This window comes from Gymnoscopelus microlampas (genome assembly GCF_963454915.1).
Source record: "Gymnoscopelus microlampas genome assembly, chromosome: 23".
In the NCBI taxonomy this organism is placed as follows: Eukaryota; Metazoa; Chordata; class Actinopteri; order Myctophiformes; family Myctophidae; genus Gymnoscopelus; species Gymnoscopelus microlampas.
In genome coordinates, this window is record NC_139960.1 from 27,675,218 (window position 1) to 27,689,883 (window position 14,666).

General features: G+C 43.3%; 1 protein-coding gene across 1 annotated transcript in view; it reads left to right on the top strand.

Annotated features, from left to right (window-relative positions):
* The window catches only part of LOC311040288 (membrane-associated guanylate kinase, WW and PDZ domain-containing protein 2-like), a 323,523-nt gene that overhangs the window by 84,712 nt on the left and 224,145 nt on the right, over positions 1-14,666 (top strand). Inside the window, exon 2 of the mRNA XM_084050480.1 lies at positions 11,953-12,069. Coding sequence (XP_083906606.1) covers positions 11,953-12,069 — 117 coding nt within the window. The remainder of the gene's footprint in view (positions 1-11,952; positions 12,070-14,666) is intronic.

Consider the following 14,666-nt stretch of genomic DNA (forward strand, 5'->3'; position numbering starts at 1 on the left):
TCTACTTTTCTTTCTTTTTTCTTTTTTTTTTGTCCTTACGTTGCTATAATATCAGTGGTTCTCAAACTTTTTTCATGTCAAGGACCCCCTAATGATATGTATTTGGCCGCGGACCCCCATCTCAAAATATGTTGTTCCAAGGACCCCCGGAAGCAAAGATTTTAGTTAAAAGTGTTTGCTTTCGACGATATATGCAATCAAAGATTTGCTAAATGTTCACCATTTTTCAAAAATAGCAGATTTACAAGCTCATAGCGCGGCACTCGGTGCCGCGCTATGAGCTTGTAAATCTGCTATTTTTGAATAGCCAAATAAATCTTAAAATGACACACAGATGTGTTCCCGGTCTTAAAGGGTTAAGAGCATTTAACGTATAAGCAAACAGATACAAATAAACACGTAACTTTTTGATAGATAAAATGCATACAGTATATACTGTAAAATAAACGTTTTGTTTCAAAATGTGCGAAAATAGCAGATCTAGCTATTTCCAAAGTATAGTATAAGTATAAAAAATAGGGCGTAGGTGGTTAAACAGTACACACAGTCTTACTGTACTACAATGGGCGAAACCCATAGTAAATAGAGTAAGTCTGTGACGAGCAAAAGGAGAAAGAAGCTGCATGTTTGTGCACAGAGCTTAACCCTAGAGCCATATGAAATCCGTGTTAACGGAATCGCGGACGGAATCGCGGAAATGACCAATAAAAATGGAATTGGAATAAAACACGGAATATTGCAGAATTTGGAAAAAAAAAAAAAATCGCGGTAAAATATTTTTTTTTACCGCAAATTTTTACAAATCCACGGGACACCACCATTTTGCATGGCCACATCCTACTTTATAAACAGTAAAATCCACGTAGAAATAGTCTTAGAAAGACGATAGAAACAATAATACATGCGCGACGCCATTTTGCGCATGCTCAGACCGAAGTCACCGAATTATTTTGGGAACATTTTTGCGTATAACACAACAAGGGCCATGTATGGACTGTTATATCTTGAACATTTATTCATTTCCACTTACCAGACACTTTTTTTTATGGTAAAAATGAGCATAAAAAGCAAAATACAGAATTCAGAAATATTAAAATGGAAAAAACAGAATTTGGGAAAAAATAAAACGGAATTGGGAAAAAAATAAAACGGATTTCATATGGCTCTACTTAACCCTTTAAGGCCGGGAAGGAAACGCATGTGTGTCATTTTAAGGTTTCTTTTGGCTATTCAAAAATAGCAGATATACAAGCTCATAGCGCGGCACCGAGTGCCGTGCTATGAGCTTGTAGATCTGCTATTTTTAGAAAAATCGTGTCCCTGGAACAAAATATTTTTAGATGGGAGGGGGGGTCCGCGGACAAATACATATTATTTTGGGGGTCCTTGACACAAAAAGTTTGAAAACCATTGATAATAATAATGAGCAACATAAGTAAAAAAAATATATAAAAAACAACTTTAGGAAGAAAAAAAATGTTAGGTTTTACAAGACATTTGTAAAATGTTGAGTTTTTTTTTTTTGTGAATTTGTAAAAAGATTTGAGTTAAAAACATTCGCTTTAAAAAAGTATATATATATTCAACCTAAAGAATTGCACACATTTTCACAATTAAAAAAAAAAATAGCAGATCTACAAGCTCGTAGCGCGGCACTCGGTGCCGCGCTACGAGCTTGTATATCTGTTATTTTTATATAGCCAAAGAAATCTTAAAATGACACAGATGCGTTCCCGGTCTTAAAGGGTTAAACTCTCTCTGGGGTCGCAGAGCTGTTGTTGTAGCCGAGTGCTTACCCAACCTCACTTCAACTGTGGTAATCAATGCAACTCAGGGTTCCCACAAGTCCTGGAAAACGACAAAATCATTTAAATGTCCCGGAGAATAGATTACATTGTCCTGAAAAAATATTTTATGTTTAAACCCATTAAGACCTGGAAACGCATCTGTGTCACTTTTTGATTTGCGCTAAAAAGGATTATTTTACACTTTGGCTATTAAAAATAATAGCAGATCTACAAGCTCATAGCGCGGCACCGAGTGCCGCGCTATGAGCTTGTAGATCTGCTATTTTTTTTTAAATCGTGAAAACGTGTGCAAATCTTTGAATATATATATTTTTAAAGTGAACTCAAATCTTTGCTTCTGGGGGTCCCTGGAACAAAATATTTTGAGATGGGGTCTGTGGCCAAATACATTCATTTTGGGGTCCTTGACTTGAAAAAGATTGAGAACCACTGACATAGTAACATAAGTTTAAAAAAAAAACAAGACATTTCGTAGAATCGGCCTCAGGTCTTAATGGGTTAAACCCTGTATGCGTGACTATATTGACTACACAGTGTCATTTATTTTTGTCTAGGTAAGGCAAATGCAAATCCACTGAGATGTGATTACACTTGTAATTGCTTCAGCTTCACTTCAGTCAAAGTCATCAGGTCAGACATCATGGCATCCTGTAGCACTGTCCTCAAAATCATCCAAAACATTGTAGGGCTGTAATTAACAATTATTTACTAATCTGTCATGTTTTTTATAGTTATAAAAAATGTATCATTCAATTTACAATATATGTATTTTTAGATTATTATTAAAATCATACTGTGTAACTATTTCCAATTCATTTTTTTGTATTTAGTTTTTTAGATGTAATCTTTGACTGGTATATTTTTCACAATAACATTACTTTTTTTATTTTTTTTATTTGTACAACTTCTATAAACACTGTTAAACACATTCGCACCAATATGACGAAGCACTGGTAATGTGCCAGAGATATATGTATTTTATAGTTAAATACCATTTCTGGCGACTTACGTTCCAAAATATCCTCGGGCGCTAGGACCCTGCAGAACTCCTTATTGAGTGGTACCTCTGTATCGACGAACACTGTGATGGCGATGGTAACATTTGTTTTATAATATACTGCCTCCCCCTGGCCAGCCGGGGCGCCTGATGGAGGGGAAAGGAACTGGTTGGAATAACGTGTATCTTCCACACACTACGTCCTACCAGGGAACCTCCCCCTGTCAGGTGATAAGAAGCGGCTTGCTAGCTCTCATGCATTGAAGGAGGCATGAGCTCGGCTCTAGGCTCTCCCTAGGCTGGCAGAGGGAGTGTAGCGCCCAGGATTACATAGACAATTGGCGCTGGGTGAGAAAATGGGTTACAAAATCGTGGGAGAAAATTTTAGGAAAAAAACAAAAGAAAAGAGAGATTGACTCATTCATAATAGCTTCATAGCTTCGATACAATTTTTTCTACATAAATGGTGTTGGACCAATTTATGAGTGTGCGGCTCTCGCTTTTCTTTTAATGATTTGACTGCCATCAGTCAGCAGCTGCTCTTATGTTTTTTAGACTCCCTTACAGGCTGTTCTCGCACATTCTCTCTCTCTCTCTCTCTCTCTCTCTCTCTCTCTCTCTCTCTCTCTCTCTCTCTCTCTCTCTCTCTCTCTCTCTCTCTCTCTCTCTCTATCTCTCTCTCACACACACTCCTAGGGGATTCTTGTGACACCTGCTGAGCTTAAATGATGCAGTCTCAGCCTTCTGAAGAGCCACATCAGAGGTTTTTTTTTTTTTGGTTCACCCATCTGTTTGTTGAAAGTGTTACCATGCCTACTTACATTATGGGCTCTTACAATAAGTTAGTTAAGAATGTGTGAGAGCTAAGTATTTTTTCTGATGTGGCCTAATTCATGCCATTAAACTTAGTTCTGTCATAGATTTAACCATTACAACAAATGGGAAAATAGTTATACTTGATGCATTGCTGATGGCACCTACAACCTAACAACACTCAGCTTTACATGTTAGGATATGAGCACACAGATCAACATTTCTTCGGCTCTAAAACATCCCTCTGAGGTCCACGACACGGCACAAGACCCCATCTCCCAGACAGTGAATGTGAGACCCATTGTGTCTCACATTCACTGTTGATATTATGCCCTCCAATTTATTATGGATGTGTTGGAAGTAGTTGCCCTTTACCTGCTATGCATTTTTAATCGCTTTCTATCTTCTGGATCAGTCTCTCATTTTAAGATTGCTCGCTTTCAGCCGCTTCTCAAAACACCTCTTGACCGAACCATAGCAATTACAGGCCCTTAAATTGCTAAAAAGGGGAAAACATCTTGGTTTTAACTTCTACAAAAAGACAATCATATATATTTTTTTAATTCAGTCGGGACAGCAACACAGTACAGAGACTGGACTTTTTAGAGCATTGGTTCTCAAAGTGGGGTCCGGGGACCCCCAGGGGTACTTTAGGGGGTTCCAGGGGGTCCCCAGCTAAATGATGGATAGGAACCAAATGGACCCTTATGTGTCTGTAACTCTGAGAGTGTACAAATGGAACCAAATGGACCCTAACGGGTCCATTTGGTTCCATTTGTACACTCTCAGAGTTAAATTAACATTGATTTTACAACATGAATTGGGGTCCCAGAGATAGAAATGCCATTAAATGGGGGGTCCGTCGCCCTAATGCATGTCAAACCGGGGGTCCTTAAAATGTGTCTTTTCAAGTGGGGGTCCGCGGGCTAATAAGTGTCCATTTGGGGGTCCTTGACATGAAAAAGTTTGAGAACCACTGTTTTAGAGTCACAAACAATATTTTAGGGGGCTTTTTATGCCTTTATTTAGAGATGGATAGGGAAGGTAGGCTGACAGGACATGGAATGAGAGATGAGGGGGTGACACGCAGCAAAGGTCTTCCGGAACGGGAGTCGAACCCGCGGCGCGCTGTCAGGCTGGTATTTCAGCCTAGGGTGCCTGGACCGTCACGCTACGGCCCAAGGCCACAAGCTATTTTTTTAATGAATGCTGACAATGGTGATGGTTCCTTCCACACTTGTTCAGTCAGTGCAGCGTTTGATGCCATTGATCATAACATTCTTATCAACAGAATACAGCAGTGGGCTGGCATATCTGGGACTGCTTAGCAGTGTTTTACATCATATTTGGCAAATCATGTTTTTTTCTCTCTTTTTTTGTATCAATTGGCAACCATGTTTCCCCTTCCTCCCCTATAACTTGTGGAGTGCTCCAAGGTTCAATTTATCTATTTAATTATTGGTTTATATGATGTAGCCTAAGGCTGAACAGTTATGATGATCTACATACTCAACCTGAAATGAAAAATGCACAGAATGAATGTTTATCAGAATAGTGGGCTACATTAATTTAGGTCTTAATAAGCACAGCTCAACTGCGGTAGGCACAGGCTCACACCTTACCAAGGCTACCGGCCGCTTGTAGGTTAGTCTACATTATGTTTTATTGAGGAAGATTAACATGTCAACACAGGTTTCTTGGAAACATTATAAATGAATACAGTATGCATGACATACAGTACAGTATCTGTCTTTATCTCTGTATTATCTATTATCCCCATATAAGTCGACAAATCACAGGGAGCCACATGCTCAGCTGACGCTGCTACGCCAATCACAGTCCCAACACAAGTAGACCAAAGTGAACCCCACACAGCTCAGCTGACACTACTTCAAACATCTGTCTGTGTGTGTGCGTGCGCGTGTGCGTGCGTGTGTGTGTGTGTACGTGACCGTGTGAGTATTGGGGCTGGGGACCTTCTGTTTCCAAGGCGGCCTCTCTTCCCATTAAGCTATGGCTACTCATTCAGATGTGTAGCGCCATGCACCTTCACCGACTCTCAGTGCGTTTTTTTCAAGTTCAAGCATGAGATAGATTATTTCAGATGGAATGAGAATGAGTCATTTGTATTCACACACACAGACTGGCCGCTGTGGTGCATTTATTTTTTATTTGCAACTGAGGGATTGGCCTGTGTGTGCAGACACACACACACGCACACACGCTCACTCGCGCTCTATCACACACACACGCACGCACACGCACACGCACACGCACACACACACACACACACGATCCCCAAGCTCATTGTTTTTGAAGCGCTGTCACGCTGTGGCTCACATCATCTGTCACGTACGTTCTCTTTTGCCTTCCCACTCCCACTCCACCTCTCCCCCACCTCCTCCTCTCTGCCTTTCCTGCATTCCCCCCATCAGCGTCGTCACGTGGCGTATCTGTGGTGATGATTGCCTATAGCTGTCAGAGGAAGAGGAGGTGGCAAACCATCTCAGATGGAGACGGACGGGGGGGAAAGACCACCAGACCACATCTGTTGAGATTGTTGGCTCTCTTCCCCCCATGATATCCTGACTGACCACTGTTAGATTGGCCCCTTCGCTCATCCCCATGTTCTGTTCTTTTTTCTTTCTCTCTCACACCCAGTGGTGGAAAACAGTGCTCAAGTGTTTTACTTAAGTAAAAGTATCAATACTGCAAAGTTCTCCGTTACAAGTAAAAGTCCGGAATTCAACATTTGCTTGAGTAAAAGTACAAAAGTATTGGTATCAAAATGTACCAAAAGTAAAAGTACTAAAATGTTTGAAAATAGCCTAGGTATGAAATAGGGCTACAGTGGTTAATGTATGTTTTATAATATAATGATTTATATCTGCAAAGTAACTAGTAACTTAAGTTTTCAAATAATTGTAGTGGAGTAAAAGTACAATATGTGCCTCTGCGATGTAGTGGAGTATAAGTAAAAGTATTGACAATTGGAAATGCTCCGGTTAAGTAAAAGTACCTCAAATGTGTACTTAAGTACAGTACTTGAGAGTAAATGTACTTAGTTACTTTACACCACTGCACATACTCACATTCCATTTTTTATAGTCCCATATTGTAGCATATGTATTTAGGCAAGCTAGACGGACACAGGTGTTTGTCCTATAGCCCCAGCTCAGGGCCATTAACAGGATACTGCGTCTCACTTTATTATCGTGGCTCACCTCCTGTTGTGTTCACCCAAAAACACAATGAAAATAGATGTCGCACAAAGAAGTTGGTGTGAGAGTTTGCTCGTGCATGCATGTGTGTGTGTGTTTGGATAGATGCGCAGAGAGAAAGGGCTCTCGAATGATTGAGGAAAACGAGATGGAATGGAGCAATTTACACCGACCAGATTGTCATTTGGGACAGAAGGGGACTCGACGGTGTCGAGGGAGAGAAAAAAGAAAACTAAAAACGGGGTTAACGACAAAAGCGAGCAGTGTTTTCTGATGGTTGCGGCACAGCAGAATGAACAAACAACTATCTAATTAGCCCATTAAGGCCTGAGGTTCCGATTCTACAAAAATGTCTTCTAAATCCTAACAGTTTTTTGAAAAAAAACATATGTTGCTATGCCAGTGGTTTTCAAACTTTTTAACGTCAAGGACCCCAAAATGTATATGTATTTGGCCCCGGACCCCCATCTCAAAATATTTTGTTCCAGGGACCCCCCCCCAGAAGCAAAGATTTGAGTTACAAATGTTCGCTTTAAAAATACACACATTCAAAAATTTGCACAAATGTTCTTGATTTTTCAGAAATAGCAGATCTACAAGCTCGTAGCGCGGCACTCGGTGCCGCGCTATGAGCTTGTATATCTGCTATTTTTGAATAGCCCAAAGTGTAAAATAATGCTTTTTTAGCTCAAAGCTAAAAATGACACGGATGCATCCCAGGTCTTTATGGATTAGTGCGCACATTGTTTGGAGGTAATAAGACAACAGCTGCCGGCTGGTGCTGAGCTCTGGCTGTGAAACGTAGTGCTATTTAGCTCGGGCCACGTGGCCCCCCAAGGTCAGCCCGGGGCCACCTGGTGCTACTGAGCCGGGGGGGGGGGGGGGGGCGAGGCAGGGGAATCTGGTGAGGCACACGGACGGCATGATCGATCAAAGAGCGGCACTTATAGGGGGTGCACCGTGCATGCAGATAAAAAAATGGGAGCAGTGCCATTTGTCACCACAGGGGGTGCTACAGGACCTGGGGAAAACCCAGGCTAGCCAATAAGAAAGAGGGATCTCATTGTAGAGATAGAGGTCCCTGCCGCCCCGCTGGAGCCTAGCCGCGCTTCCACCGGTGTCTCTCACTCTTTCCTCTCTCCACGCACTCTCTCTCTCTCTCTCTCTCTCTCTCTCTCTCTCTCTCTCTCTCTCTCTCTCTCTCTCTCTCTCTCACACACACACACTCGTGCTCCCTTTCCCCTCTCTCTCATCTCTGCTGTCCGATCTCCCGCGCTCTACATCTCTGTGTATCTCTCTCTCTCTCTCTCTCTCCTTCTCTCTCTCTTGCTCTCTCTCTCTCTCTCTCTCTCTCCATCGTGGATGGGATTAGGAGTACAGAGAGAGAGGTGATTGCGCTCCCCGGGGACTGACTGGCTGATATAGCGTGTAGACGCGTGCGTGCGTGCGTGCATGTGTGTGTGTGCGTGTGTGTGTGTGTGTGTGTGAGTGTGTGTGTGAGTGTGTGAGTGAGTGCGGGGAGGGCAGGGCAGACGGAGACGAGGCGGTCGTGGGGACCTGAGGACGGGGACACGGATTGTCAAGAAGATCCAGACTGTATTATTCCTACAGTGGAGATATTATTTTATACTGTACCTGTACCCGCCACCAGTACCTGTGGAGAGAGAGAGAGAGAGAGAGAGAGAGAGACACAGAGAGAGGACAGGACACTGACACAGCTGCTTTACTGGTTGGCACGCTGTATGACCGCTATCCAGCACAAGAGGTGCCTTTTTTAAGAGTGTCAGACTGGCTGTGTGTGTGTGTGTGTGTGTGCGTGTGTGTGTGTGTGTGTGTGTGTGTGTGTGTGTGTGTGTGTGTACATGTTTTTTTTTAACCCATTAAGACCTGAGGCAGCGTCTAAAAAAAAATCAAAATCCTAAAAGAAAATCAGAAAAAAATATTAAAAAATAATTTTCACGATTTTTCAAAAATAGCAGATCTACAAGCTCGTAGCGCGGCACTCGGTGCCGCGCTACGAGCTTGTATATCTGCTATTTTTGAATAGCCAAAGACATCTTAAGTGACACAGATGCGTTCCAGGTATCAATGGGTTAAATGCATCAGCGTCAGTGTGTGACTGGCTTGTCTATACCTTTCTTTTTTTTGGGGGGGGTTGCATGCAAGATTCATTGACATGGCTTCTCCTCCTTTTCTCATGCTAATGTCATTTGCCACTTCCGTGACCGAGGTGGTGCGGAGCGTTGCCAGGTTCTCTGCAAAATGAGGTCTTGAGGTCTGTGTGTGTGTGATTGCATTTGAATGCTCCGTCAGTTCAGTTCAGTTCTGGATGTGTCAGTGTGTCATATACATATATGTAAGTGTGTTGACTTGAGGATTATATGTGAGTGAATGCAAGATCTCAGCGTGTGCGTGCGTGTGTGTGTGTGTGTGTGTGTGTGTGTCGGCTCATAATGTGAAAGAAGCAGAATGTGGTAAATAAATCATCCGCCCGATATGTTGGATAACTTTCTTTATTGCCAAATGAGGTTCTCCATTAATTAATCTGACAATGCCATGGGGCTCAGTGTACTAATCTTCAGTCTTCTATACCTTTTTGTGTGTGTGTGTGTGTGTGTGTGTGTGTGCGTGCGTGCGTGCGTGCACTTGCATGTTTGTATATCCACTACAACATGCTTAGACATCACTGCCATCAAATGCCGAGTGGCACGGCTTAAAATCTCGGCTTTTATGGGAATGTTGAAGGTTAGAAGCCCCTACCCCCCCCCCCCCCCCCCCCCCCCCCCCCACACACACACACACACTCCAGCAGCTATACTTCCTAATTTATATCCCAAAGGGTTACGATAACCCGGGGGAGTGTATTTGTTAATATGGTGCCATATCGGTAAACCCCTAAAGCCTAAAGCAATGTGTGCGTGAAGCCACTCTCCTTCTTGGCTGTCCCTTACCGTTTCCATTTGTGGAAGTGTATTTCATGAGTTTATAGAGGAGCTGGCTATAGATGGACAGAGTATGTCGAGGCTTGGCCAGGTGCATGTTTTAGCTCTTTTCCAGATCTTTCTCTCTATCTGTCTCTCTCTCTCTCTCTTCTTCCGTGATGGGATTTGCCCTTGCCTTTCGTCGTCTCTCATTCCCGTCCGATCGCCCTCTGATGTCGTTTACCTTCCTCCCTTTTTTAGTTACCCCCCCCCCTGAGCAAGCAATATTTACTGGTTTAGAGTGATGGTCCATTCACACAGTACTGGAGCCAGTGGAATGAGACTGGTAGAGAGGGGTGTGTGTGTGTGTGTGTGTGTGTGTGTGTGTGTGTGTGTGTGTGTGTGTGTGTGTGTGTGTGTGTGTGTGTGTGTGTGTGTGTGTGTGTGTGTGTGTGTGTGTGTGTGTGTGTGGGTGGGTGGGTGGGTGGGTGGGTGGGTGGGTGGGTGTGTGTGTGTGTGTGTGTGTGTGTGTGTGTGTGTGTGTGTGTGTGTGTGTGTGTGTGTGTGTGTGTGTGTGTGTGTGTGTGTGTGTGTGTGTGTGTGTGTGTGTGTGTGTGTGCACGTGTCAAGTATCAATATTGCAATGTAAAAGTACTCTGTTACAAGTAAAAGTCCAGAATTAAAAAATGACTTGAGTAAAAGTACAAAAGTATTGGTATCAAAATATACTTGAAGCACCAAAAGTAAAAGTACTAAAATGTTTGAAAATAGCAGATCTACAAGCTCACAACGCGTCGCCATGCGACGCGTTGTGAGCTTGTAGATCTGCTATTTTCAAATAGCCTAGGTATAAAATAGGGCTGAAGTGGTTAATGTATGTTTTATAATGTAATGATTTATATCTGCATAGTAACTAGTAACTAAAGTTCTCAAATCATTGCAGTGGAGTAAAAGTACAATATTTGCCTTCAGAGATGTAGTGGAGTAGAAGTAAAACTATTAGACAATTGGGAAATTCTCCACTAAAGTAAAAGTACTCTCAAAATTGTACTTAGAGTAAATGTACTGAGTTACTTTACACCACTGGGTTGAAGAGAGGACAAGGGAGGAGGGAGGGATGGAGACGAGAAGTGGGGGGTGGCAGGAGGAGAGAGGGAAGTATAAAAGAGCCCCTGGGGGGAATCTGCTGGTGATTTATGTGTAGACATTTCCCCACACGTGTTCGGCGTCTTCGCCAATTAACACTTCCACGAATGCGTGGCCACGTCGTTGACAGATGCTGAAACGATAAAGGGGCCAAAGTGGTATTCATTAGCGTTTGGTGCGTTTGTTTCATAGACGTTAGACGAGTGCAAATTGTTTGTGTGTATATATCATGTCTTCCTGGGATTTCCGGGGTCGTCTAGGGCCCACTTATAGTCATTTGTGACACTTTCTGTTTTGTTGCATAAGTGGTACAAGCGGGGAAAAAAACACCTCGTGCAGAGATTACAATACTTCACACCGTCACATTTTTTGGATTACTTAATACATCGGGTTGCTGCTTCATGTTCTGCTGTTCTGCCCGAGGGCTGAAAAATGGCGTTCCTCCAAACCAGTGGCTCTCAAACTTTTTCATGCCAAGGACCCCCAAATTGACACTTATTAGCCCGCGGACCCCGATTTAAAAAGATATGCCAGCCCCCCCCCCCCCCCCCAAAAGAGAATATTTGTAAGGCTATAGCAGTGATTTTCAACCATTTTAATTTCAAGGACCCCCAGTTTGACATGCATTATAGGCTACGGACCCCCATTTATTGGCCTTTCTATATCTGGGACCCCAATTTATATTGTGAAATCAATGTCAATGTAACTCTGAGAGTGTACAAATGGAACCAAATGGACCCTAACGGGTCCATTTGGTTCCATTTGTACACTCTCTGAGTTACAGACCCATAAGGGTCCATTTGTTTCCTAACTATCTCTAACTATCATTTAGCTCAAGGACTCCTTGAGGGGGCCCCGGACCCCACTTTGAGAACCACTGCTCCAAAACCACAGTGGGGATTTAACTGTTCCGTGCTGTGGCCTTTAGGATTAACATGCATTGGGGCTTTCCCCAACAACAACATGCATTGTTTTTTTTTTTCATTGCAACGTTTTTTTGGAATTCAGATTCAGAACGTGATGATTTTCCCCTTCTGTTCCTCCAGGGGGCGTGATAGACAAGGACCTGCGCCACTACCTCAACCTGCGTTTCCAGAAGGGCTCTGTGGATCACGAGCTGCAGCAGATCATCCGGGACAACCTCTACCTCCGCACCGTCCCCTGTGAGTTTAACACATATTATCACTCTCTGTATCGCCTCCGTGCTTCCTTCCGCCCCCGTAGTGTCACATGATGCGACCGCCGTCGTCACCTGTTGCTGTGTCGACAGCCTCCCAGTGTTGATTTTGACAGCACATTTTGATTCAGTTTTAGTCGCCTGAAATGTTGTAGCTTTTGTCAAGTTTTAGTCGACTAAATCTACAGTTGATTTAGTCGACTAAAATATATTTTGGGCGGTGCCGCGATGGCGTCGTAATGGCTGATTTTTGCACTTGGTTGCGTGCTGAAAATAGCCGATCTACAAGCTCACAACACGTCGCGCTGCGACGCGTTGTGAGCTTGTAGATCTGCTATTTTCAGAGAGCGCAACACCCGAGCGCAACCAAACATAAAAATGTCTTAGTTCTACTGGATCTCTTCTCCACTAGATCCCTCACTAACAGTTTAGTCGAGTTTTTATTTGGTGATGAAATTGTCAATATATTTAGTCTTAGTTTTAGTCATTGTAGCTTAGTTTTTATTTAGTTTTCGTCAGTGAAAAAAGGTAGTCGACGAACATTTTTCGTCATACTTTTAGTCGACAAAAACAACACTGCCGCCTCCTCATGCACAACTGTCACTTGAAACCAAGCTCTGTCTCACGGCTAAGAAGAGCACGCAATAAAATCGACGGTGTCAATTTAATCATTGAGAAGTGTTACACTCTCTCTCAGAGTGAAATTGACGGTGTAGATCACTGTAATTAGGTTGTCTTTCTGGAGATTCTTGTCTGACGGTGCTACAGTAGGTTCAGGAGAACGTAAAAATCTGAGGTTCTACCGCGGGATCTAGAGAGCTGAATTAACGTTATGACATAACGCTTGATCATTATGAGAGATTGAGATGGAGTTAGTCTGCTTCCCTTCCTGCAGCCCAATGCCCCATTAAGTTCCGTCTCGAGTCTGTGCTGTGCGGCTCTAGCTGTGGCTGTAAATGGATTTAGGCGCTGCGGTGCTGGTTTAGCTTGAAGGAGCCGTGGCCAGTTCCACTGCTCAGCTAGAGATACCTTTTTTTTTACATTAAAGAGGAGTTGGCTCCTCATCTGCTCTGTGTTTAATTAGCGCCTTCGCTGCGCAACAGCGTAGGCTATTAAAGCCTTCCTAGACATAATCATTGCCAGTTGAGCAACTGATCCTTGGCGTTTTGTAGAGAGACACTCATCTGAGCTTTGGTGTTTAGTAGAGAAGCTACGGTGAGATTTGAAAGGCACTGAACCTTTGGCAACGTGTTGGCATGTACAACTCATATCTGAACAGTAATCGGGCAGTTTTGTATGGTAAATTATGGTAAATTATGCTTTATCCAAAGCGCTTTACATAGATTGTGCCTTGCATTCACCCATTCACACTCACATTCACACACCGATGGCGGAGGAAGCCATGCAAGGCACCAACCTGCTCATCGGGAGCAATTAGGGGTTCAGCGTCTTGCTCAAGGACACTTCGACGCTAACTCTGGGGGAGCCCGCCTTAGCCCGGGATCGAACTGGGAAACTTGCGGTTTTCCAGTTCACTCGACCCGGCCATTCTACCGCTGAGCCACTGCCGCCCAAGCTTGTATGATTTTGTTGTGTAAACCACACAACATGGAATCTATCAATGTCAAGTTTCACTGCTTACACTGACGTGGTGAATTTGTGATGTGAAATCCATACTAGATTCATTTAATGGTTGTACTTTGGCTATTTGTCCACGCAACAGGTGCTTATTGCGGTCAGTCAATGGTGCGTGTGTGTGTGCGCGTGCGTGCATGCGTGCGTGCGTGATATCAGCGCATTAGCCTACTGTAGCTGTGCCATTAGACCCAGCTGTCTGTTGGCTCCTCTGAATTCATAATGGAGGTGCATTCTTCAAGGCCAGGAAGAGTGAGCAGATTTCATTACAATCATTTTCTCCGCTTCCCTTCCTCAGGAGCACAGGGCTCAGGAGGAACAGAGAAAGGTGTTTGTTTGTTAGTAGCGGAAAGTGCTATTTTCTCATTTTCTCAGCTCTGTGTGGTTTTTAGAGACGGAGTTGGAGAGAGGAGAACAAAGGACAGAACAAATAGACATACATGAAAGAGACCTGTTAGAGAGAGAGAGAGCGAGAGAGATACACCTGTACAGGTAAGAAAGGGTTGAGGCATAGACGTGGAACATAATAATCATACTTTTAAAGGTAAATAGTCAGATAAAGTGAGACAGACAGTGAGAGAGATGGAGATGAGGTGAACTGTTTGAATTTAATGAAACTTTAACAATGCGCCTCAGTGCTGTCTGCATGTTGGCAGAGGGATGAAGTAGTTTAGTCATGGCGGGGGAGGTTGGGGGGGGTGCTATGATGACAATATACCATAGCCTGCAGTGAGTTATTGCTTGTAAGAAACTGGGTGATCAAATATGGCAACATGAAATTCATAAAAAACCTGCACAAAGAAGGTGGGTGCATAGCCGTCATCCTTTGCTGTTTCTGATACTGGCATAGAAATCTTGCAGTCTTAACTCATTCAATGCCAGAGTAAAGGCATAAATAAATCAGCTAGTGCCAGCGATTTTTCATTTTCCTTACCTTCAACTAGTCAC